We start from the raw sequence: 26,085 nt of genomic DNA, 5'->3' as shown, positions 1-26,085 counted from the left end.
TCTTCTCCATGCTCCATGTGGCTCACAAAAACACAACAGAAAGGTTGAGTAAATTTTTCACCATTTTCACTGGTTGCTGGTTTGACTTCTATGTTGCCAGCACCTGTTAATTGATACAGGTGAACTTAATTACAAATTACAGGAGCATCAGCAACTTGGAATGCAATTATTTCTTACAATTTTGAGAAGGTGCCAATAATTTTGTCCAGTCCATTCTTGGGGTATAGCGTGGAATGTGTCAGATTTGACTTTGTTTCTCCATTTTTTTTGTGTCATACCAATACAAACAAAATAAATAAACATGAGAATGCCTAAACATTTGTAATTGCAACAATTTTCTGGGCAAAGTGGTGCATTGTCTGACAGAAAAGCAGGGATGCCAATGTTTTTGACCATGGCTGTATTTATTGTATTGGAGAAATTTTAGCAAATTTGTTAGGCATGAAAGGAGACTGTGTAGCTGATTGGGAAGATAAAACAACATTGTGGGTATGGCAGAGGATTATGTTTCAGATTTTTTTTTAATTTAAATACTTTAAATCTTGATAAAATACCAATAATATTTTAAAGGGGAAACATTTGAAGTGGCTTCTTTTTTTCACCATTTTGTTCTTTCATAGTTATAATTTATGTGGTGAAGCCTGCACTGAATATGGCAAAAAGCCCCCTATCTGATTGTTATAATTTTTTTTTTTGCCTCAGTCTTTGAGCTTTTAAATAATTAATACTGACTGTATTACACTGTAAATCATTCCTTAAAGCAGAACTAAATACAAGAGGCTTACTTGAATTTTATGGCCCTTTGTGCATTTTTTCCAAATCTGTACGGTAGTCCAGGGCAAAGCATTGCCTTTGTTCAGCAGCATCCTGTGATCAAGACCAGTTTTCACCTGGAGCATTTTTTGGAAAGGGTCAGGGACTTTTTTGAACACAAAAAGTTGCGTTTTTGGTTCTATAGACTTCAGTGGAAATGCTGCAGAAAAGCATGTATTGCGTTTTTGATGTGTTTTGCGGTTTAAATCTGCCTAGCAACAAGAAAAATTTATCAAAAACATCAAAAACACATCAAATGCATGTGCAAGAACGCAAAACGCAATGCTGAAACGGCTCAATCTAGCCCTAAAGTGTAAAGCATGTTTACTTTTATAGTACATGTTGTCTTCTGTTAGTGAATGAGGTAAAACAAACTTAATGTTTACTTTACAAAGAATGCAAAACATATAAGGGAAATAAAAAAAAACAACAGATTTTTTGCTTGCACACGATTGGATGATTGAATGAAACACAAAGTCACCCTATTCACTAAGCCAAGTGAATTTTTTGTTTGCGAAAGGAATTAATACCTAGCTTAGTGAATAGGGTAAAGTTGTGGTGACTTTAATTATGGATAACAGAAATCATGATTTTTAACAGCATTTGGCAGTCTTCAAGAATAGCTGGCTGCAGAAATTATAAGCATTTTATTTTTTCAGGTTTTTTTTTTATAAAAGTTAGGTTTCCCTTTAAATCAACTTTGAATTGGCAGATTGTATCATCCACCTACTTCTTATATTTCTAATGGACACCTGTGGTGAGACCTCTGCAGCTGTGTTCTGAGCCTGCTTCACCTGCTGTGTCTATTATGGCAGAGTTTCTCCCTTGCTATTGGATTCTTCATGCATTTTACATTAGAGAGAATGCAGCATGGGAAGTGAGACACTTGGGACAGAGTCCTATCCTACAACAATGAGATCCTTCAGCGGGAAACCCTGAAATAATAGCATAGCATTCTTTTATAATCAAAGCATGAGTTTTGGACTGCCTGAACATCTATAATATGCCTTTTTTTTGCACAAATGTGGACATACACCCGAATAATATGAAGAGAAAGCACACAATGCCTCAATTATAAACAAATGGCCAAAAATTGTTTTCAGGTTATTATTTCCATTAGTTTGGTCACTGGTACATTAACCACTTGCCCTCCAGAGGATTTACCCCCCCCCCCCCGCTCTACCTGACCAGGCCTTTTTTTGCGATACGGCGCACATTACTTTAACTGACAATTGTGCCGCGGTCATGCAATGCTGTACATAAATGAAATTTATGTCTTTTTTCCCCACAAATATTTTTTACTTTTTGCTATAAAACATTTCTAGTAAAAAAATCTAATTTCTTCATAAATTTAGGCCAAAATGTATTCTGCTACATGTAAGGTAATTGGTTTACATGAAAGTTATAGCTTCTACAAATGGAGGTATATATACTGGAATTAAAAAAAAAAAAAAAAGTTATACTAGTAATGGCGGTGATCAGCGACTTATATCGGTACGGTAGTGAGGTGGGCATTCTGACACGGGGGGGGGGGGGGGGGGGAACTGACTAACTGCCACCAACATCCCCAGTAAAACTAATACAGTGATCAGTGCTAATAAACAATAGTGCCGCGCTCCTAAAAAATATCATATACTTGAACTATAATTTTTCATAAATATACATTAGTGATAAAAGTCCTTTGTGTTAACATGAAGCAAAATATATCCAAATAATAAGTGACCATTAAATCTACTGTTAAAAAAAGTGATCAGTCCAAACGTGAAAAATTCAAAAGTGAACAAATCTCCATTCCAAGTGACTTCTTATTGTGATCTCTATATGCGCTCACCTCCTTTGATGCCTGCTAAAGGCAAATCTCGCTTTTGTTCACCTATTGGAACTTTGGATCATATATTGCATCATAACAATAATGGTGAGTATCTCCCAATTGCTGCTGGAACGTGACTCTCCTCTCTTATTCACACCACCGCAGGAATCCCTCGTTTAATCTCCTCCCAAGAATTTTTCCTGCTCAACGCAGCTCAGGTAACATGGGGAAAGAAAGCAGCCTTCCATCCATCCATCCAATCAGCTGGGGAGGGACTTGTACTTAGAAACCGTTAGAGAGTAAGCTCCGCAGTCCAGGATCCAGAGGTCTGAAAAATTCTTATATGTTATGATGCAATATATGATCCAAAGTTCCAATAGGTGAACAAAAGCGAGATTTGCCTTTAGCAGGCATCAAAGGAGGTGAGCGCATATAGAGATCACAATAAGAAGTCACTTGGAATGGAGATTTGTTCACTTTTGAATTTTTCACGTTTTGGACTGATCACTTTTTTTAACAGTAGATTTAATGGTCACTTATTATTTGGATATATTTTGTTTCACGTTAACGCAAAGGACTTTTATCACTAATGTATATTTATGAAAAATTATAGTTCAAGTATATGATATTTTTTAGGAGCGTGGCACTATTGTTTGAAATTTTATATATACACATTGAGTAAGTGTTTTTGTGCTGATGCACCTTGTTAAAAGTAGGCAGTGGCTCACAAGTTATTTAAATAACTCTTTTATCAGTGCTAATAAACACTGTACCAGTGACACTGGGCAGGAAGGGGTTAACATCCGGGGTGATCAAAGGGTTAACTGTGTGTTTTACTAGGGAGACATGTTGTGCAGAGAAATACACAGCAGCATGTCCTTGCTGGCAGGAGAGAGACTTGTGTTGCTTACACACAGGTCTCTCCCCTGTCAGTTTTACTCTGCGATCGCTGGGTGCCAGCGGGGAATCTCCAGCTGGGACCCGGTGATTGACATCTGTAGCTGCCAATGGCAGCACTCGTAGGGCTGCACGCACATGCGCTCGCTCCCTACCCGGAAATGCAAATCATATATATATATTTATATATATATATATGATTTTGTGCAATCCTGTAGCAATAGTTCTAGTATAGGGGGCAGGGAAGTGGTTAAATATCAACATGTATCGAATGTATGGCATTTAACACACTTTAGTTTAAAAAAAGTTGTAGATTTTGTTTTGCCCTGATTGTTTGCAAGCTCTGCTGACAGATCAATTTATGACAATAGTTTTAAGCTGAACTCCAACAAATTACAAAATACCCAGATATAAGGTCTGTATTAACTTCCAAAGGATGTGTATTTTTTGTCCATCCAGTCCTGATATTTACTCAGCTTTGTCACACAACAGAGCCATTTATTGTAGGGGATCTGATTATTCTGTGCTTTCAGTTTTGCTTTCACTGTCAGGTCTCCACCCTGTGTCCACCTGGTGGACAATGAAAGAAGAAGCAGTTGACTTTAGAGCCCATCACACTGTCACTCTCCGAAATATCAGTACGCTATTTGCATAGCCGCACACCTGTTTGGCTCTTTTTGCTGCTTCTTCATCTTAGGCCCCTTTCAGACCCAACTGCAGATCCGTTTGCTCAGCAGGGGATCTCTCAGTTGGTGCAGCCGGATAGAATTGGACTGCCTGTCCATTTCTATCCGAGTGTCATCTGATACGATCCGCCAGACAGATGGGGGCAACGCCATCCATCTTTTTTTTGCGTACAGGATCGGATGCCGACAGGTGTCAGTGTACACATGTCCGCTGACACCCTCTGCTCCATAGAGAGCTATGGATGGTCCGATCGGGTCCACCTGAAAAACTGACAGGCGAACCCAGTCGGACCTTGTGTGTGAAAGGGGCCTTACTCTCTGCTGTACAGAGACTGCAAGAGGCTGAAGCCTAGTCAAATTTAAAAACTTACATTGCTTGCATTAAAAAAAAAAGAAAACAAAACATTTTGACAATACTCCGCCTTTTGTAATCTCCTAATTGGAAATTCCAGTGAATTAGGGATCCTGGAAACTTTACCAGTGTTAAAGCATTCTATAATATAACAAGCAAGATCACGGTGTTATTCAGCAGACTAACTCAATTGGTGAGGTTACTCCTTACTTTCATGCCACTGTTATTTGTAACAGACAATCAATAGTTTGGGTACCTTTTATTTTAAGCTCTAAGGCTGGATTCACACACTTGCAATGCATTGATATACCGTATGTATGTTTACAGACTGTATATCATGCATTTCATAAAAGCAGCCGAATGTGGTTTGGCTGCCAGTACATGGTAAGGGCTGTAAAAATGCACATGGCCCTTTTTCTAGCCCAGAACAGCACAACACACAGCATATATGTTGGGTTTGGCTGCAGTATGGATTTGTTGCCCGCTTTTGTAACTGTTTGTTAGCTGCTATTTAAAATGAATTGCAGAGCACATCGAAGTGGCGTGTGTTACCATACGTTGTGGTAAGTTGCATGTTGTAGGACATGTTCATTCAGTTCTGATTGGCCTTAACTCTATAGCAGCCTTTCTCAACCAGGGTACCTTGAGGTTTCTTCAGGGGTGCCTTGGCAAAATGTCTATAAATTGCCCAAAACTTGCATACAAGCCAGCGGGTGGAACAAGCCTGCCTTTTAGTTACACAAAGCCACAGGTTTTCTTTGTACGACCTTCTAGCCGTCGGCGTCCTGACAACCAATGACATCATCAGTTGATAAGGAGGATGTCAGCTGCCTGCACAGCATGCTAGGTTTGACCTTCCCCTGCCCCTCTCTGTCAGTGCTGGGATCACATTAGCTGAGTGATGAAGAAAAACTGAGGGAGAAGAGAAACACTGGAATACTAGTCAGTACCAGGGTGTAAAAGTGTATTTGATTTGAAAAAATAAATCTTGTCTAACGTAGGGTGTCCTACATGTGTGGATGTTGCTGCATTATATAAAACTAGAGTAGTTTTTCACATTTTAGAATGGGGTGCTCTTTTAAAATTATGGACAGTCTTGAATTTTAGAATGGGGTGCCTCACGTCTGTCCATAATTTTAAAGGGTGCCTTGACTGAAAAAAGATTGAGAAACACTGCTCTATAGTACATAGTTTCAAAGAGCTTAAAGCTCTCAATGTAGCATTGTACCTGGGTAAAGATATTTTAATTGGCCAAATGTGCCATATGCATAATGAATATTTTTACATTAAAAAAAGATTAGCGGATACATGCTACTTTATTTTCTTGGTGACCTGCCTCATCCCAAGGAGCTTTTGATGACAGAATCCCCCTCAAAGGGAAACTGCAATGTTTCGGGGAAATGTTCTTTATTTTGCCTTATACAGTATATTTTAGTAACATTTTTTTATTTCATACTACACCGAGATTACACAGCTGCTCCCTGCTTTCAGGCTTGCTGTGCCTAATTGACTTCTTAGAGACATCAAATAATGAATGACACTCCTCTGATTCATTCACTTACTTGTGCCTGTAAAATTCAGCTTGAGCTGTTGGCCTGTGTAAAAAAAATAAAAAAAAATTTTCCATAAAGGAGGCAGAGGAAAACATGTTCAAAGAAGTTTAAGGTGCCACCTGCTGGCTGGATTTTTTAATGCATAATATTCAAAGGAAATACTTCATACTTGCATGAGTAAAATAAATATTTTTTAGTTCTGACCATAATAAATGAACAAAATATAGAAAACACTTTTCTTGTCTGCAGAAGTAGATATGGTGTGTGGTGAAGTCTGGGCATAATTACACCACACCCTGTATATACACATACCCTGTATGTGGAGGATGTCAAAGAAGAATAGCTTTGTCAGAACTCTTTTCTTTGTTGTTACGCTATACTGCTTATTTTTACACCCTGGCACTTCTAAATAGTCATTGTTGTTTTGCCATTTGCTGTGCAACAGCAAACAAGTCTTAATTGTATTGGCAAACAAATGAGACTAAATGAAAAGTTATATTTCTTAAGGTGGCTGCAGACACTGGATGGCTTTATAAAAAAAAATTTCTACAATTATGAACATGTACATAGAGCAAATGTGCATGTTTTCACTGGGGCAAGGGGGAGAACCAACATATATTGGGGATGGCACATCCTAGCCAGTCACTTCCCAACTAGTGATGGCGTTTAGACAGGAGATGTCAAGGAGGGCCCACATTGTCACAGCCTAGGTAGATATAGGTTAGACTATTATTATACAGTATTTATATAGCGCTAAAAGGTTTGCTCAGCGCTGTACATTATAGTGGGGAACAGAACATGAGACAATACAGTAGCAAAACAAAAAACACGAGGGGGTCAAGGGCCCTGCTCTTTCGAGCTTACAATCTAGGAGGATTTATTGGATCTAACACTTGGCAACGTTGCAGAATAACAGGTTCCAGACTGTCCTGGTGCCATTTTGAGTCCAAAGGCTGTTTGGTGGTTTGCTCATAGTTCTTACTGATGTCAGATTACATCCAACCTTAATAAACTCTAACATAACATGCTGCATCCCTACCTAGAGATTCTCTCTGATCAACCAGTATTGGGTGAAATGTTAGAGGGATCTGCCGTGTGCAGTGCCTAGGTTTATTACATTTGGATGTGATCTGACTTCATCAGTGTCTAAATTCCTAGTGAGCTCATGGAGTTCAATGCTTTCCTGTTGAGTTCATGGAGCATTGTTGGGCTCCCTATGGTTGGCTTTCTGAGGTCCAGAGGTAGAGGATTTTCATACAGACTTGGATCAGTGACAACTTTCTACAAGTCTGTTCCTCATAGCTTTTGTTATTCTTCTTTACAATTTTCTGACTTTTAGCCTTTCCCAACATAACAAAAGTAATGTTTTACCAAATTTGAGGGATCTGCACAGTACCAGATGGATGATTTAAATGCCAGTCCAAAAGATATCTTTTACATATAGTTCAAGCATAATGGGCTGGCTTTTAACATATATCGATCATTTCAACAGATCCTTGACCCCACCTAGAACTCTTGAGTAGCCAGACAAATTTGGGTGTTGCAGCCATGCTTGCTCCCTACTAATTGAAGAGCTTTAGCTGTCACCTGGAAGGATATGTGTAGGACCACAGCAGAGTCCACTGCTTCCACAGAGAGCATGGGCCCTTTTCTGCAGCAGTACTAAGGGAGAGGAGTTTGTACTTGCAGTGGAGCACAATTAGACTCATAGCAAAAATTATACTTATAATCTTTTAGCTGCACATTCATTGTGTTTACACTGTCCAACAAAAAAAAACTTTTTTCTTGGTGCCTTGTTTTTTAGACCTTTTCTTGGGGCACCGATTCAGAAAATTGCATTGGCTAAACTTCATCAGCTCTAGTTTCTTAGATATGGCCGAATTTATATAATCTTTTTAGTCCGTTTTTGAAAAGATCTTGCTGATCAACTTGTTCTTCTCTCACCTAGTTTGTGTTTTTGTGTACAAGTTAGCGAATATAGTGAGAGTGTTTACGTACTAACAACTGTAATTTTACATCGGAAACATTAGATTCTAAAGTGTAAGTTATTAACTGTATTATAGTTATGATTGATTTAGGAGGTGTTTGTATATTGCCACTCATATTGTTTCATTTTTGCAGATTGAGCACTGTAGAGGTTATGGCTACCATTTTACGAGTTTCTTTCATGCTACAAGGAGAATAAATAAAAACATTTTTCAAAAATCCTGCTTTTTGACAGGCAACCAGAATGAAGAGTATTATATGACATTTATGCTGTATCTAAAAAAACTAGAGCTGACAGAGAAAAATTGGTGCCATTTTTGGAATCAGTGGGTCGGATATACCGAGAAACAGGTGTAACATTCGAGGTACTAAAATATGTGTTTGCCTGTGTTTAATATCCACTTCAGTTGGGCTTCAAGGTAAACTTATAATTAATTCCAAAATTGGCATACTTGCTGCAGCTCAGGGACTTGGCTTCATGACCGGTTTCCTTTGTGTAAAACCCTAGCACTGCATGATGTGATCCTTTTAGATATAATTAGTGTTTAACACACTTCTTCTGGGCCCCTTTCACACTAGTGGACTGACTGGGTCTGCCTGTCAGTTTTTCAAGCAGAACCGATCGAACATTCCATTGATCTCTATGGAGCGGTGGGGTTTTAATGGACATGTGTCCAATTACACCCGCCTGCATCCGATCCAATCCTGTCTACTAAAAACAGACAAATAGGGATCTGTTACCCATCCTTCTAGTGGATCAGATGACAGTTCAAACGGTTCATTTCCATCCTACAGCCCATAGAGGACAGCATGCTGTGTCCATTTCCACTCTGCATAAGCAGGGAGGATACGAACCTGTCATCTGTTTGCTCAGCAGGGATCAGCAGTCAGGTCCCCTGCTGAGCAAGCAGATCCGTTAATGGGTCTGCCCCATGTATAAGGGGCCTAAAACCCAACTTCCGCCACAATTTTTTTTTTGTTGTTGTTTTTGACAGACTGAGAAATAAAAAATTAAAAACTTCTGTTGAATTTTTGTTGCTTTTATTGTCCCCATTGAGTAGATTTTCTGTCAATGTCCCCACTGGGTAGATCCAAATGAAAAATCTCCAGACGATTACATCAATGCCCATGTCGGGTGGCATCCTTCTGAAATTTTGTTGATGAAATCTATAACTTGAGTTCAGCTCCTCAAGTTTTTTTTGCCCTTGAACCCATTGGAGAGATATCTTACTGTTTCTGGTCTTTCTGGTTCCTAACACCCTGCCACCTGGATGACAATTGAGGAAAAAACTTTGCAATAGATACACAGGCAGTAACAAAAAGAGGCTAGAGGTTCCCAACTCTTAGCCCACATCTATTCCAAAACTGGAATTTGACTCTTACAAACAATCAATGTTTGGCTAGTAAACAGCAATAGATGGCACTTCCAGCTGCCCATTAATTGTTTCTGTGTTTCGCCAGATTGCTCTGGAAGCCTGAAATCCTAGATGCATTCTTATGAATATATACAGACTTCAGCCTGGAATCTAGTACTTTGGCATACCATTGTGTGCACCCGTTTTGTCAGTAGTCTATCCCAACAGAGTGCAGGCCAAATCACTCATTTCCCAGATAGAAGGATCCAGGTTTCAGAGCTTTGGGGTGCTCTGACAAAAAAAGTAATTAGCAAGTGCAAGCTCTGAAAATGCATGGTATTGCAGGTGCTCATTGCTAATGGTAGGTTGACTAGAGGTACACTAACCATGTGTATGGTATTCTCTGGCGGAATGAGCCCACGCACATACAACATAGAGGGAAAAAATATTAGAGCCAACGCCCATCATTCATCACTACCACTACAAGCCCATCAGATGACTACATGAAATATCGACTGGCTGCTAATTTAGTTCCTGCAGTGGTTTCTGATGCCCTTGCCTTTGTACTTCACATTTGTCAATAACGCCACCTAATTTCATTGGAGAGCTTTTAGTTAACATGCAAAGGCTGAGCCAGTTGTCTGCAGAACAGTCTCTGCACCCTGCTGACAAAGTAGAGGTCTGCAGAGCAGCTGCCAGGATTACAGTACTGTTTCCAGGAACAGTGTGATGGAAAACAGTAGTCTCATTTCACAAGCCTGTTCCTTTGGAGACTGACATAGTTAAATTAGTAATTGACGGAGAAATGCAACCAAGAGCAGCAGATTGAAAATCTGTTCTTCAGAGCAACCCATAGCTGCCAAAATGTTCAAATCATTTCCAGGAACACATTGCTGCTGAAGTGGCGCACCTAAGAAAGCTGTCCTCATACTAAATGAGTGCAGTGCTAACACTTTCTAGATGTCTTTAGTCTAGGTTCTCACCTATGTGTTTTCCGTTGCGTTTTGCAGAAGCACACAGCTGTCCATTTAACATGATTTCCTATGGGACATGCTCACATCTCTGCGTTTACACCCGTGAGTTTTTTGGAAAGGGTTAGGGACTTTTTTAAACGCAAAACATTGCGGTTTTGGTTTAATAGACTTCAATGGAGACGCTGCAGAAATACATGTAGTGTGTTTTTGATGCATTTTGCGTTTTAATCTGCCCAGCAACAAGTTGGGTAAAAAAAACCTGCAAAAAGCATCAAAAACATGTCAAAAACACATGTGCAAAACCGCACCGCAAAAAGCACTGCAGAAATGGATCAAATGCAAACTGAGGCTAGGTTCACACCTATGTGGTTGCGTTTGAGCCATTTCTGCATTGCATTTTGCATTTATGCAAAAACATGTCAAAAACACAAGTGCAAAAATGCACCCCAAAAACAACTACAGAAACGGATCAAATGCAAACCTATGCTGGTTGCGTTTGAGCCGTTTCTGCATTGTGTTTTGCGTTGCGTTTTTGCACTTGCGTTTTTTATGTGTTTTGCATATTTATCTACTTGTTGCTAGGCAGATTTAAAATGTGGCAAACACGCAATACATGCTTTTCTGCAGCGTTTCCATTGAAGTCTCTAGAACCAAAAACGTAACTTTTTGCGTTCAAAAAAGTCCCTGACCCTTTCCAAAAAACGCACCGGGTGAAAAAACGGAGATTTAAACATGTCCCATAGGAAATCATGTTAAATGGACTGTACTGCGTTTCTGCAAAATGCTGCAGAAAACACTTAGGTGTGAACCTAGAGTTAGACGGGCTTTCCATTCAGAAGTATCTCACAAAAAATACATTTTTTTGCAGGGGATGCCTGAAATCTGACTTGTATCTTAGTGCATATTTCTGGAAAAATCAGGGAGCCAATCACACAAGCAGGAAGTGATGTTTCGGGGGTTTTGCGTTCTGTACACATTCTGTGTACAGAACACCTCCAGGTAGCCATATCACATTGCATTTTACAGAAAATAACAGTTCTGCTGATTGAAAAGAAAAGGTAATTTTTTAATAATGTTCAGTTGCAATATGACGTGCGCAATTGTATACACTATATATTTTTTTATTTGCTATTTTTTGTCCACAAAAGTGGAGTTACCCTTTAAGTTTCTCATGTTCACATGGTGGGGGTGGGGGTGCAATGCAGGGAGAAAAAACAGCCATATCTCTTTAGTAAAAGCAACACATATCACACATATTACACTTGTTAGGCATACAGTTATCCCTTTGATTGCCCCTTGATGTTAACCCCTTCCCATCCAGTGTCATTAGTACAATGACTGTGTACAGTATTAACACTGATCACTGTATTAGTGTCACTGTTGATGCCAGTGTCAGTTAGTGTACCTCCTAGCAATCAGCTAGTGGCTGATTGTTCGCCACACTATCACAGTCCCACTATAAGTTGCTGATCACCACTATTACCAGTAGAGCATCATAGCTGTACAAACTCCAATACATATACGATAGTTTGTAGATGCTATAACGTTAGCACAAACCAATGAATAAATACTTATTGGGATTTTTTTTATCTAATCCATGTAACAGGATACACTTTGTCCTAAATTTATGAAGAAATTTGATTCTTTTATTTTTTTATTGGATATGTTTTATAACAAATGAGAAAATACCGTTTTTTTTTTAAATTCAAAATGTTCATCTTTTTGTTATAACATAAAGTAGTGCTGATACAATACCACCAAAAGAAAGCTTTATTAGTGATGATAAAATTCCACCAGAAGAAAGCTCTATTTGTGTTAAATAAAAAAAAAATCAAAAATTAATTTGCGTAAAGTGTTGCATGACTGCGCAATAGCCAGTTAAAGTAGCCCAGTGCTGAAAAATAAAAGTGGGCCAACAAGCCCTTAACCACAGTTTAGACTAGCATGACTCATTGAAGATATTCACCACCACTGAGCTAAACATCCCCTGTGTGTATATCTGTGTGTGTATGTATATGTGTGTATATATATATATATATATATATATATATATATATGTGTATATATATATGTGTGTGTATATATATATATATATATATATATATATATATATACACACACATACACAGCGGGTAAAATAAATAAAATAAGTATTGAACACGTCCCCATGTTTCTCAATAAATGTAGTCCTAAAGGTGCTGTTGATATGACATTTTCACCACATGTCGGTAACAACCCATGCAATCCATACATACAAGGAAAACATAACAAATACATTCAGAAATTAAGGTATGTGTAATAAAATGGGATGACACAGGGAAAAAGTATTGAACACATGAAGAAAGGGAGGTGCAAAAAGGCACGGAAAGCCAAGACACCAGCTGAAATGTATCAGTAATTAGAAAGCAATCCTGCCCCTTGTCAGTGCAAATTCATATCAGCTGGTTCAGTCTTAACTGATGGCCTATAAAAATGTGTCTCATTATCAAAAACATCTCATGATGGGTTAAAGCAAACAACTCTCTCAAGATTTTCGCAACCTTATTGTTGCAAAACATACTGATGGCATTGGTTACAGAAGGATTTCTAAACTTATGAATGAACCACTGAGCATTGTTGGGGCCATAATCCGGAAGTGGAAAGAACATATTTTCAGCATAAACTGGCCACAACCAGGTGCTCCACGCAAGATTTCTGACAGAGGAGGGAAATTAATTTTCAGAAGAGTTGTCCAAGAGCCAAGGACCACATGTAGAGAGCTTCATAAAGACCTGGAATTAGCAGGTACAATTGTTTCAAAGAAAACAAGTAATGCACTCAACTGCCATGCCTGTTTGCACGCTTTCCATGCAAGACTCCATTGCTGAAGAAAAAGCATGTTGAAGCTTGTTTAAAGTTTGCTGCAGAACATTTAAACAAGCCTGTGAAATACTGGGAGACTATAGTCTGGCCAGATGAGACCAAAATTGAACTCTTTGGATGCCATACAGTGCCTTGAAAAAGTATTCCATATGGATGGAGCCAAGTATTCCATATGGATGGTTTAGGTTAAAGCATATTCATGTGTTAGAATGGCCCAGTCAAAGTCCAGACCTAAATCCAACTGAGAATCTGTGGCAAGACTTTAAAATTGCTGCTCACAGACGCTCTCCATCCAATAAGACAGAGCTTGAGCTATTTTGCAAGGAAGAATGTCACTCTCTGGTAGAGAAATACCCAGAAAGACTTGCAGCTGTAATTGCAGTGAAAGGTGGTTCTACAAAGGATTGACTCTTGGGGGGGGGGGGGGTGTTATTGAATACAAATGCAAGCCACACTTTTCACATACCCTGTTTCTCCAAAAATAAGACCTAAGAGCTATTTTTGGGAATTGCTAAAGTATAAGACCTACCCTGAAAATAAGACCTAGTTGTGATCAGGGCTTTTTTTCAACTGGAACATGGTGGAACGCCATTTCACCACCTCTGGCACTGGCCTTGCGCACACCCATATCTACAGTCTCTTATAAACACAGAAGCGTGGCTGAAATGACAGCACCATTCGCTCCCACAGAACCTCCCTACCTCTGTACTCACTGTGGGAAAGAGAAGGAACAGATATCTGCGGGTGCAGTATACAGTGTGTTTAGGGGTGGGGCAGCTCCTCCTGCAGTCTAATGCATGGAAGCCGATGCCCCAGGGGTGATCACCGGCCAGTGGGGAAGAGACGGATCGGTGAGTAAGTGCGCTTTGTGCACTGTGTGGGAAGATGGGACCCAAAACGGGAGTTACTATAGAGAGGGGCCCGGCTGCTGACAGCTGTGTTTTGCAAAGCTAGCTAACCATATGAGGGCAGTGGAGGGGAGGGGGGGATGTGCAAAGGTGAGCTGCAGTCAGGTGTTGCAGAGGTAAATTGAGTCAGGTGAGTTGCAGACAGGGTGCATAAGGGAGCTGTGGCTGGGGGGTGCAGAGGTGAGCTGAGTTGCAACCCACCTTTGCACCCCCTGGCCACAGCTCAGCTCTGCACCCCCTGGCCACAGCTTACCCCTTCATCCTGCCTGTGGCTCATATCTGCACCCTGTCTGAAACTCACCTGTTAAGTCACCCCTGCAACACCTGACTGCAGCTCACAACTGTCTTCAACCGGCCCTCTCCATAGTAACCCTCATCCACAACTGCCTGCAGTTCACCTCTGCACCCCCTGTCCACACCTGGACATTTAAAAAATAAGACCTACCCCGAAAATATTACCTAGTGTGTTTTTTTTGAGCCAAAAAAATATAAGACAGTCTTATTTTCAGGGAAACACTGTATTTATTTGTAAAAAAAATGTTTAAATCCATTTATTGGCTTCCTTCCACTTCACAATTATGTGCCAATTTGTGTTGGTCTATCATATAAAGTCCCAATAAAATACATTTACGTTTTTGGTTGTAACATGACAAAATGTGCAAAAGTTTCAAGGGTTATGAATACTTTTTCAAGGCACTGTAATACATACAGTGGGGCAAAAAAGTATTTAGTCAGCCACCGATTGTACAAGTTATCCTACTTAAAAAGATGAGAGAGGCCTGTAATTGGTATCTTAGGTAGACCTCAACTATGAGAGACAAAATGAGAAAACAAATCCAGACAGTCACATTGGCTGATTTGGAAAGAATTTATTTGCAAATTATGGTGGAAAATAAGTATTTGGTCACCTACAAACAAGCAAGATTTCTGGCTCTCACAGACCTGTACCTTCTTCTTTAGGAGGCTCCTCTGTCCTGCACTCATTACCTGTATCAATGGCACCTGTTTGAACTTGTTATCAGTATAAAAGACACCTGTCCACAACCTCAAACAGTCACACTCCAAACTCCACTATGGTGAAGACCAAAGAGCTGTCGAAGGACACCAGAAACAAAATTGTAGACCTGCACCAGGCTGGGAAGACTGAATCTGCAATAGGCAAGCAGCTTGGTATGAACAAATCAACTGTGGGAGCAATAATTAGAAAATGGAAGACATACAAGACCACTGATGATCTCCCTTGATCTGGGGCTCCACGCAAGATCTCACCCCGTGGGGTCAAAATGATCACAAGAACGGTGAGCAAAAATCCCAGGACCACACGGGGGGACCTAATGAATGACCTGCAGAGAGCTGGGACCAACGTAACAAAGGCTACCATCAGTAACACACTACACTGTCAGGGACTCAGATCCTGCAGTGCCAGACGTGTCCCCCTGCCCATCTGAAGTTCGCTAGAGAGCATTTGGATGATCCAGAAGAGGATTGGGAGAATGTCATATGGTCAGATATGACCAAAATAGAACTGTTTGGTAGAAACACAACTCGTCGTGTTTGAAGGAGAGAGAATGCTGAGTTGCATCCAAAGAACACCATACCTACTGTGAAGCATGGGGGTGGCAACATCATGCTTTGGGGCTGTTTCTCCGCAAAGGGACCAGGACGACTGATCCATGTACAGGACAGAATGAATGGGGCCATGTATCGTGATATTCTGAGTGCAAACCTCCTTCCATCAGCAAGGGCATTGAAGATGAAACGTGGCTGGGTCTTCCAACATGACAATGATCCCAAACATACCGCTGGGCAACGAAGGAGTGGCTTCGTAAGAAGCATTTCAAGGTCCTGGAGTGGCCTAGCCAGTCTCCAGATCTCAACCCCATAGAAAACCTTTGGAGGGAGTTGAAAGTCCGTGTTGCCCAGCGACAGCCCCAAAACATCACTGCTCTAGAGGAGATCTGCATGGAGGAATGGACCAACATACCAGCAACAGTGTGTGCCAACCTTGTGAAGACTTACAGGAAACGTTTGACCTCTGTCATTGCCAACAAAGGATATATAACAAAGTATTGAGATGAATTTTTCATATTGACCAAATACTTATTTTCCACCATAATTTGCAAATAAATTCTTTCCAAATCAGCCAATGTGATTGTCTGGATTTTTTTTTCTCATTTTGTCTCTCATAGTTGAGGTCTACCTATGATGCCAATTACAGGCCTCTCTCATCTTTTTAAGTGGGAGAACTTGCACAATTGGTGGCTGACTAAATACTTTTTTGCCTCGCTGTACCATGTTTGGAGGTCTAATGTCACTGCACCTCACCCCAAAAACACCACACCAACAGTTAAATTTGGAGGTGGGAACATCATGGTGTGGGGCTATTTTTCAGCATACGGTACTGGCAAACGTCATGTCATTGAAGGCAAGATGATGAGAAAAATGTACCAAGACATTCTTGATAAATATCTGCTGCCATCTACCAGGATGATAAAGATAAAACGAGGGTGAACATGTCAGCAATATAATGATCCCAAACACAAAGCCAAAGAAAATCTCAATTGGTTTCAAAGAAAGAAAATAAGGCTGCTAGAATGGCCCAGCCAATCACCTGACTTGAATCCAATAGAAAATCTATGGAAAGAAGTAAAGATCAGAGTTCATAGAAGAGGCCCATGGAACCTTCAAGATTTGAAGACTGTGTGGAACAATGGGCCAAAATCACACCTGAACAATGCATGCGATTACCGTAGTTGCTACATATAGGAGGCGTCTTGAAGCTGTCATTACCAGCAAAGGATTTTGTACCAAGTATTATATACATTTTAAGTTAGCGTGTTCAATACCTTTTCCCTGTGTCATTCCAATTTATGACACATGATGTAATTTCTGAATGTAATTGCTTTGATTTTTGGATTGCGTGGGTTGTTACCGACATGTGTTGAAAATTTCAAAAGTACCGTTAGGCTTCATGTACACGAGCAGCTCCTAAACCCAAGTTTAGGGCATTTTTTTGCTACAGCTCCTAAACTCAACTCCATAAACTCAACTCGCCGCGGTTTTGCAGCGATTTGCGTTTTCCTACGGTCAGGGTAGGCTCGTGTAGCCTTAGGAATATATTTACTGAGCAAAATGGTGACATGTTCAGTATGTATTTTATCCACTGTATATACATAGATATCTTTAAAACTCTTACAGCATATTAGCAAAGGTTGAAGTTTTCTAAAAATATCTTTATTTCGGACTATGGAATTTAGCTTTAAGCTGACAGTGTTTAATAAAATGTGATATAGTTTGTTCTTTTCCAGTAAGCCTAATAAGCCGACTAGAGGCTCAAACATCAGATAATAGAATGGGAAAATTGATGTGTAGAAAGCAGAAAAACTGCTTTATTCTGTGCAGAATTAAATGTGACCATAGAGCCGATAATTAGGTAGAGTAGCAGCTATAGTTGGGTCTCCTGGCTTTGATGGGTTTGGGAGCCCTTGTGCCCTCCTTCTGCATCTCCTGTTATGCCCATGTGCTGTCTATTAATGACAGGGCAGTGCTGCCATGGGACACACTGCAAAACGATCTTGCTTTATTTACTAAACTAGATAATGGAATGCTTTAATTCTGCATTTTAAAGTAAACTTTGAAATAAAAAGTAGTGATACTTGCAAGATATTTGCAAGATACATTGCACAAAGTCCATATGTTAAAATGATTTTAAGGATGCATTCACAGTTGTGAATACACCCAACACCAATTGATATGTTTGGTATCTATTTACTCAATGTAACCCAATGTTTTATATTTCAACAAAGAATTTGGTATTGTGTTTTTGTGCACTAAAATCAATTTTATTGTAAAGTAGCCTAAAAACATGTGCACAAAAATTGAAACTGCCACCGTTTTATTCTTCAGATCCTCTGCTTTAAAAAAATATATAATCTTTAGGATTTTCTTAGTGACGTCCTAGCAGAAAATGCTGATTTTAACGTGTGCGTGAAGGATAACTGGGGGGGCATTAATTCATTAATTTGGCACATATTTTAAGGTATGTTATAGCAATGTTTTGTTCGGTAGGCCACTATTAAAAATGCACAGCAATGAGCAGTGTAAGAATAAAACATATGAAAGTGAAAAGAAAATAAAAGGTTAAATAATAAAACATGTAAGGCTCATGTACACGGGACGTTTGGAAAACTCTTCTGAACCATGGAAACTGATTGCTGGAAAACGTAGGTTAAAAAAGTCTGTTTAGCCGTGTTTGCATACCGCATTTATGAGTGTTTGCGTTTAGAAGTGTTTTTTAAAGATAACCTCAGGAGACCTTCAAAAATACCCAGAATGCACTGAAAAACAGTAAAAAAAACTATTTCAGACATTTGAGAAAAATAGAGAGAGCAGAAGCAGAGAGAGCAGTATGTGTTGAGATTACTTGTCTTTTCTGGTTGTATTCACTATGGATCCCATCATGAGCATAATGCGGCGTGTTCTACCATTTTTTCCTTTACGCAAAACCTGGAACTGACTGCGCTGGTGTACTAGGTCCATTTGAATACATGGAAAAGGCTTTGCATGCATTTCTGATGATGAAAAAAGGCTCTGTACAGCATCTAGATATGGAATAGTTAAAAAAAACGCTTCTAAACGCAAACACTTATAAACGCGGTTAGCCGTGTTTACACACGTTTAGAAGTATTTGGCGTTTGAAATGCTGATAAAATCTACTCCTGAACGCAAGTTTGGTGCGTTCAAAAAAATGACTGTAAACTCAACTGCATGTAGACGACTGTAAACAACATAGTGTACATGGACACATAGGAAAACATTAGGGAGAGTTCAGGGGCTGCCAAAAAAACCCTCAGAAAAGCTCCTGAACGTGAGTTTATCAGCTGCAGTGTACATGAGCCCTAAGCGTGTTTTTAGATTAAAGAGATAACAAAACATTTATGGGGCATTACTTTTGTGAAAGTTTGAAGTCACAAAAAGTCAGAAACGATTGCAGGAACAGGCTTCATGGCCAAAACTACAAATTGCATAGCTGACCTGCAACAATTGCATAAATAAAGAGCTCAAATTTGTCATACTTCACTGGATGCATGCTTGTTCCCAGTCAGTGTACACTTGTAGGTGATCATACAGTATATTTATATCTCAACCGGTTTGTCTTATGCCTCCATATACTAAGTCATTTTTTTTTCTTCCTGTGCAGGAAACCGACCCAGATTTTGACCACTGTGCTGTCTGCATTGAGAGTTACAAACAAAATGATATTGTACGTGTGTTGCCATGCAAGTAAGTACCTTTTACAATTTCCTGCAGTAATGTTGGTGGAGGTGATGCTGAATGTGCCAGTAACATACTGGATAGGAATATATCAGTAAGTCAAATGATTGACATTGTTTTGGGTATGGTACTGTGTTATGCGGGATATGGAAGAGCACAACTGCCTTAGGTGTCCGTTTATGACACAGAGAATAGCTGCGATTCAACAGATCTCAGCTATTCTCTGGTCATTCACAGTTTATAACACTCAGGAGATCATGTCAGCCCTTCTCTGGAGATCGGTGTTCTCCCTCCAGATTCTCCAGCCCAGAGCTGGAGAATCAGAGGGACCGCAAACTAAGCAGAGATAATTTACCTCTGTTTAGTAAACTGATCTTTTACTGTAATCTCACGAGATTATAGTAAAATGAGCCGTTTTCCAGAGTTTGTAGACCGTTCTCCAGAGTTTGGAGACCGTTCTCCCTTTGTTCGGAGAACTGCTTCATAAACTTCATTCACAGGAGAACTGTGTTCTCCGAGAATGCCGGAGAACTGAGCAGCGATCTATTACCGCTGGTTCATAAATGGACACCTGAATACTGAAGTCAGCTATATTTGTAGTAAGTTCTGCAGTACAGAGCAACATGCTCACTATAAAATAGAGCTTCTGGGGAAAGAGAATTATGAAAAATCTCACCAGATTTTTATTAATTGCAGTTTTTTGCAGGGAATCTCTTGTGATCTTCTCTCTGCTCTGCTTCAATTACTGATGCTTATCAGAGATTGCATTTGCTCATTGTGGGTTCTCCTTAACATGAGGGCTGATAACCTTTGGCTGGGGATGGGGAAACACAATCAACAATTTCTTTCATGGTAGGGATTGTTTTATTTGGGCTAAAAAAAAGTGGACCATCCCAGATATCTTGGGAGGAGCGGAGTGGGCAATTTGGGCTGATTAGAGTAAACTAAGGGTTAATTGGGATTAAACAGAGGAACAGTTTATTAAAAAAGAAAAAAACCCACAAACTTTTTTTACTAATCAGGTTGCTTTAATGGACATCATCTGCAGATCAAAGTTCATGCCTTTGATCTGCAGTGAACAAACAGAATGATAGAAAAGTAACAATATGTTACTGAGCTGTGTCAGTCAGACTGCTTTTTTTGACTGTTCTGTGTACACAGTAATCCCAGTTTTGATTAGTGAGAGCTGAGAATTGCTGTGTACTCAGAGGGGGGGTCTTGGCCGCAGGGCAAAGAGACTGGACATTCTACATACATCCTGTGTACAATCATGTTGTTTTTGGGCGTATGTAGCACCCCCAATGTCTGAAACTAGTTAAAATGGTTGTAAACTCTTACATATACACAATTAAGTGACTGGCCTTCTGTGATACACGGAGATGAAAAAAATTCTCCTACATACATTGTACCTGTTTATCTGCAATTTTCTCTTCTTTACAGCTGTTCAGAGTGCAGAATTTATACCGCTTGTCTGAGATTTCAGAAAGCAGGGGGTGGGGAGCTGAGATTCTGCAGATCTTAGTGAGGAGAGCTGATTGGAGGGAAGGGATACATCCTCCTTCACACAGCACACAGGAACATAGCTGAGGCTGTCAGTCACAGGTTGTGCAATGGAGCTCCCTCCCCTTTAGCATTTTACCTCTTGGTGCCAGGAAAAATTTAAGTAACTTATGCAGATAGCAGAGGAACGAGGCAGCAGACAGAAATTACACTTTATACAATTTTCTTGTACAATTTTCATTTCATTAAGATTTACCAAAAACATAGAATATGAGGTCAAACCTGAACACTTTCAATCTGCATGCAATCAGGCAGGCCCTTACACTACATAGTTGAAGGAAAATTTAAAGGAAATTGAACAAGACAATTTTATAATGAATGGCCAACTTAAGTGCTCCGGATTGAGACAAGTATTATAGAGGGACAAATATTATAGAGGGACATGCTTTGTTCATATTTCATGTCAGAGGTTTGTAACTACTTTATAAGGAAATGTTATCTGTGGTGTTTCCAAACATTACAAAAGAGCCACGACTCCTACAGTGAAAATGATCTCAGGGTGAGTGATAACTTGAAAACCTGAGCCCTGAAGGGCATTAACCCTTAATCTTTTGTTTATTAGTAAGTTAAAGGAAATTGTGCCTAGAGAAATGTTGCGACTGCCATTCCTGACCTGTTTCTGGGAACACTAATTGTGGCTCAGCCAGCCAGTGAACAAGCAGCAAGCAGTGAGCCTTGGAAACAGCATGCAGATCAGGAAAATTACAGTAAAGTCAGAAGATCTGCATACTTGTAACAGGCCTGTGAATCAGAAAGGACTGAAGCCATTAGATAACATCCAGGGAAACTAGACTTTAACAGAACAAAGGTCCGCAATGGCAGCCTACATACTTTTCTCGGTGAAGATTTCTATTAAAGGGGAACAGTTCAGTCTACAGGCAAATCAGAACACCTGCTTAAAGCACAATCTCAGGCAAAACAATTCATTTTGGTTTTTAGTTAGAATAGGAAGGTTTAGAGCCTCTGTCAGGTTTTTATTGCCATCAATGTCCCTATTGATTTCCCCTTACCCCCCTAAATAGAAAGTGATGAGAAATATCTAACTAGGACACAGATGTAAACTTACATATTTCAATGTGGGGCATATGAACCTCATAGGGGCACACTAACCACCAATGTTATGGGGGAAACCACCAATGAAACCATTGTTATAGGGAACTCACCACTGATCTCTAGCAATTAAAGAGGCACAAACTATTGATCACCAACAAAAGGCATGCTCACCACTGACCACCACCATAGGGAGACACTAATCCCTAACCACTGAAATGTACAAGCAGTTGTGTGCATTACATAGTCCTGACCCCTGCAGCCTGACTGCTGCACTGTATACACTGTGCCCTAAACAAAACAACTAGCGGGGCCTTTTAGGGTCTCAAGAAATATAATACATTACGTATTTTCATAATATTTAGGGTTTTTTTCTTTATATAGTAAAAAATAAAATACACAGTGGTTATTAAATACCACCAAAAGCGAGCTCTTTCTGTCTCAAAAAATGATATAAAATTAATTTATAGTCAGTGTTGCATGACAGAGTAACTGTCAGTCAAACTGTCACAGCACTAAAAACTTAACAAATGGCCTAATAATGAAGACATTTACACTGGCTAGTACTCAAGCGGTTAAAGCACTACTTTTCAATTGAACCCCTTGTTTGACTTTAACACAGCTATGGCATTTGCTAGATAAAATTAGCAGTTCACTGATTGATTTCTCTTGTTGCCCGGAATTGCTGTTTACAAAGAGCTTATCATGAATTCTGCCATGCTACACAGAATACATGAAGACAAGGTCACAGGAACCCGTGAATTAAAGTTTATGGATTATTTTTGTAATATTCAGTGAAACTTGGTTCAGTCTGTCTCATGGCCTTGATAGCACTTCATTTCTCCTCAAAGAGAATGGCTACAAAATGTACATGGAACAAACAGTTTACATTCTCCCACTCTTCTGCTATAAATCATTATTTTTCGAGATGGGTAACAGCCTATACAAACCATTATTCTTTAACTGTCTTCATGTTTACTCCTGCAATTAATTATTCCAGTGCAAAAGAAAATTTAACAACACATAGATAAAAGTATTAAAAAGCTTGTAAAAATACATGTACTAATTATTTACACAGTCCTTCCAGCTTTAAAAAAATTAATAATGCTCCGATTCAACTCATATCTGAAATTAAGCATTTGGGGATCTCTATAAAATAAGGCAAATGTCAGCATTACTAAATCACATTATTTTGAGTTAAATGTACTTTCATGAAATGTGTAGTTATCATTTTAGCCTACTCTCCCTGAGCTTAAGGGACCCTCCAGCCCCAGATGCATAGTTACTGGAATCTGACTTTAAGCTGAGTTCTACTCACTCTGTAAAAAAATTAGCAGCTACAAAAACTGTAGATGCTGACTTTTAAAAAACAGCCACTCACCTGTCCCACGATTCCGCGTTGCCCCCGCCACAGCCCGTTTCACCAGCCATCCTGTATTCCAGGCATCTGCATCTTCAGTGTGGGCACCCGGCTGTGACAGCTTGCGGCTTCACAGCTGGGTGCCCACTGCGCATGCACGAGTAGCGCTGCGCATCCTGAATGGCCCCGTCGTCTTCTGGGACCTGTCACATGTCCCACAAGACTTCGGGGAGGGAAGGTAGGAGGACAACTTCCACTTTCGATCGCCTAGGCGTTCGCAGTGGGAGTGGGTACCCCCCCCCCCCCCCCCGCTCCCCAAAGGTGCCAGTCCTTAATGGGGAGCGGGGGACCAATCTTTAAAGCGGAACGTCCCCTTTTGGGTGGAACTCTGCTTTAAGTCAATCTTTGGATCCTCTGGCCAAAATCTTCTTTGTGTTGCTCATACATGGTCTAGACTTTTTTGCTGTCATCTCCCTATACAGAAGACTACTGCATAAATATCTTTGGAGATTGACTACGCAGGTGCAGCCAGGGGAAATAAGATTTCAGCCAAAGGATCTGAAGAATGCTGCTAGCTGTGGACATCTGATCCATATAAATATACACCTGAGACAGGTAGTCCTCTAACTCAGGGTAGGAAGGGGGACGGGGAGGAAGCCAAAAGGATGACCACCTTTAGGCCCTGTTCGCACTTGAGGGTTTTGTAGCTTGTAGCTCAAAAACGCTCCACAAGAAAAAACTATTGTTTTCAGTAACCTTTGGTCTTTTCTGAGCATCTTGTCACCTGTAGCAAAACGCCTCTCACTCAAAAAAAAAAAAAAAAAAAAAAAAAGTACATGAGCTACTTTTCAAGCAGAATTGAGTGTCTTTGTCCCCATAGACTTCAGCGTAAAATTTATTGTAAATGCAATACAGATGTACTGAAAAGGCAGCGGCAACTAGTCAAAATGATGAGAAGACTGAAATATGTGTGAAGTCCTCTAGTGGGCCCTGTGGTCACTGCCCGACACCATAGAGCTCAATTGGCATTTGCCACCGAACACCAGAATTGGCAGGTCTGCTACTGGTGCCCTGTGCTTTTCACAGATGAAAGTAGGTTCACCTGAGCACATGTGACAGACGTGAAAGGGTCTGGAGAAGGTTATGCTGCCTGTAACATCGTTCAGCATGACCATTTTGGTGGTAAGTCAGTGATGGTCTGGGGAGGCATACCCATGGAGGGACACACAGACCTCTACAGGCTAGACAATGGCACATCCTGACAGTCATTAGGTATTGGGATGAAATCCTAGGACCCATTGTCAGACCCTGCTCTGGTGCAGTGGGTCCTGGGTTCCTCCTGGTCCATGATAATGCCCGGCTTCATGTGGCGAAAGTATGCAGGCAGTTCCTGGAGGATGAAGGAATTGATACCATTGAGTGGCCTCCATGCTCGCCTGACCTAAATCCAATAGATCACTTCTGGGATATCATGTTTCAGCCCAACAGACGCCGCCAGGTTGCACCTCAGACTGTCCAGGAGCTCAGTGAAGCCCTGGTCCAGATCTGGCAGAAAATACCCCAGGACACTCATTGTCTCATTAGGAGCATGCCCCAACGTTGTCAGGCATGCATACACGCACGTGGGGCCATACAAACTACTGAGTATCATTTTGAGTTGCTGCAATAAAATTTCAGCAAAATGGACTAGCCTGCTGCATCATTTTTTCACTTTGATTTTCAGGGTGTCTTTGAATTCAGTCCTCTGTAGGCTGATAATTTTAATTTCCATCAAACGATGGGGCATCCTTCCGTTCCTAACACATTACCCAGTCCATATCAGTATAGATATCTAGCATATTTTTCCCCATTGAGATCTGATGGGTTTTCAAAGTGTTCCTTTAATTTTTTGAGCAGTGTACTTTGAGGAACCATTTATTGTACTTCACAAGTATAGGGTTGTTTTGAAACTTTGAACCTCCTCTCTGTCCAAGGTGATCTCTGCATTTAATTTAACTTGGGTATAGTGATGCCTTCCTTTTGTTAGACTCCTAAACATCCAATGAAGAATGCTGTCCATTGCCTGTATGTGATTAGTGTTTGTGCAAGTCTATCTCTTAGCCATGTCCTCAATTTGTCATACTGATACTCTATTTGTGTTGCCTTAGGGTTCCAAAAAGGGAAAGGTTGCCTCTTTTTCCAAAATTTCTAGATGCATTCAGCAGATCATTACTCTTGACCTCAAGGGGTTAAAGTTTCTCATTTTTCTGTGAAGGGTCACTCTACTAGAAGTGTCAATGCATTGTGAGCCTTTCAGTATCAAGCCTCAGTTTCCTAGGTCCATAAGCCTGCCATCTGGTCTTCTGTGCACACATTTGCCAAATTCTACCAGGTGGATGTTCAGGCTTTAGTGAATATCGGCTTTAGTTGCTCCTCTAGGAGCTTTTTCTGTTTAATCCTCTTTTTCTTAACAGTTTTTCCTCCCTGTGTTACTTTAACTGACAATTGCACAGTCATGCAACGCTGTACATAAATAAAATTTATGTAATTTTTTTCCCCACAAATAGAATTTTCTTTTGGTGGTATTTGATCACCTCTGCAGTTTATTTTTTGCACTGTAAATAAAAAAACGACAATTTTTGGAAAAAAAACTATATTTTTTACTT

The 26,085-nt window shown here is 40.1% G+C and overlaps 1 protein-coding gene across 6 annotated transcripts in view; it reads left to right on the top strand.

Annotated features, from left to right (window-relative positions):
* The window catches only part of RNF130 (ring finger protein 130), a 465,054-nt gene that overhangs the window by 314,878 nt on the left and 124,091 nt on the right, over window positions 1-26,085 (top strand). For all 6 annotated transcript variants that reach the window (XM_089670239.1, XM_089670240.1, XM_089670241.1 and 3 more), the window contains exon 5: window positions 19,397-19,479. In XM_089670239.1, the coding sequence (XP_089526365.1) occupies window positions 19,397-19,479 (83 nt within the window). The remainder of the gene's footprint in view (window positions 1-19,396; window positions 19,480-26,085) is intronic.

This window comes from Staurois parvus, unplaced genomic scaffold (assembly GCF_062004578.1).
Source record: "Staurois parvus isolate SC_StPar_1 unplaced genomic scaffold, SC_StPar_1.0 ptg000088l, whole genome shotgun sequence".
Taxonomy (NCBI): Eukaryota; Metazoa; Chordata; class Amphibia; order Anura; family Ranidae; genus Staurois; species Staurois parvus.
The sequence above is the reverse complement of the archived record's forward strand: the minus strand, read 5'-3'. Positions and strand labels throughout refer to the sequence as shown.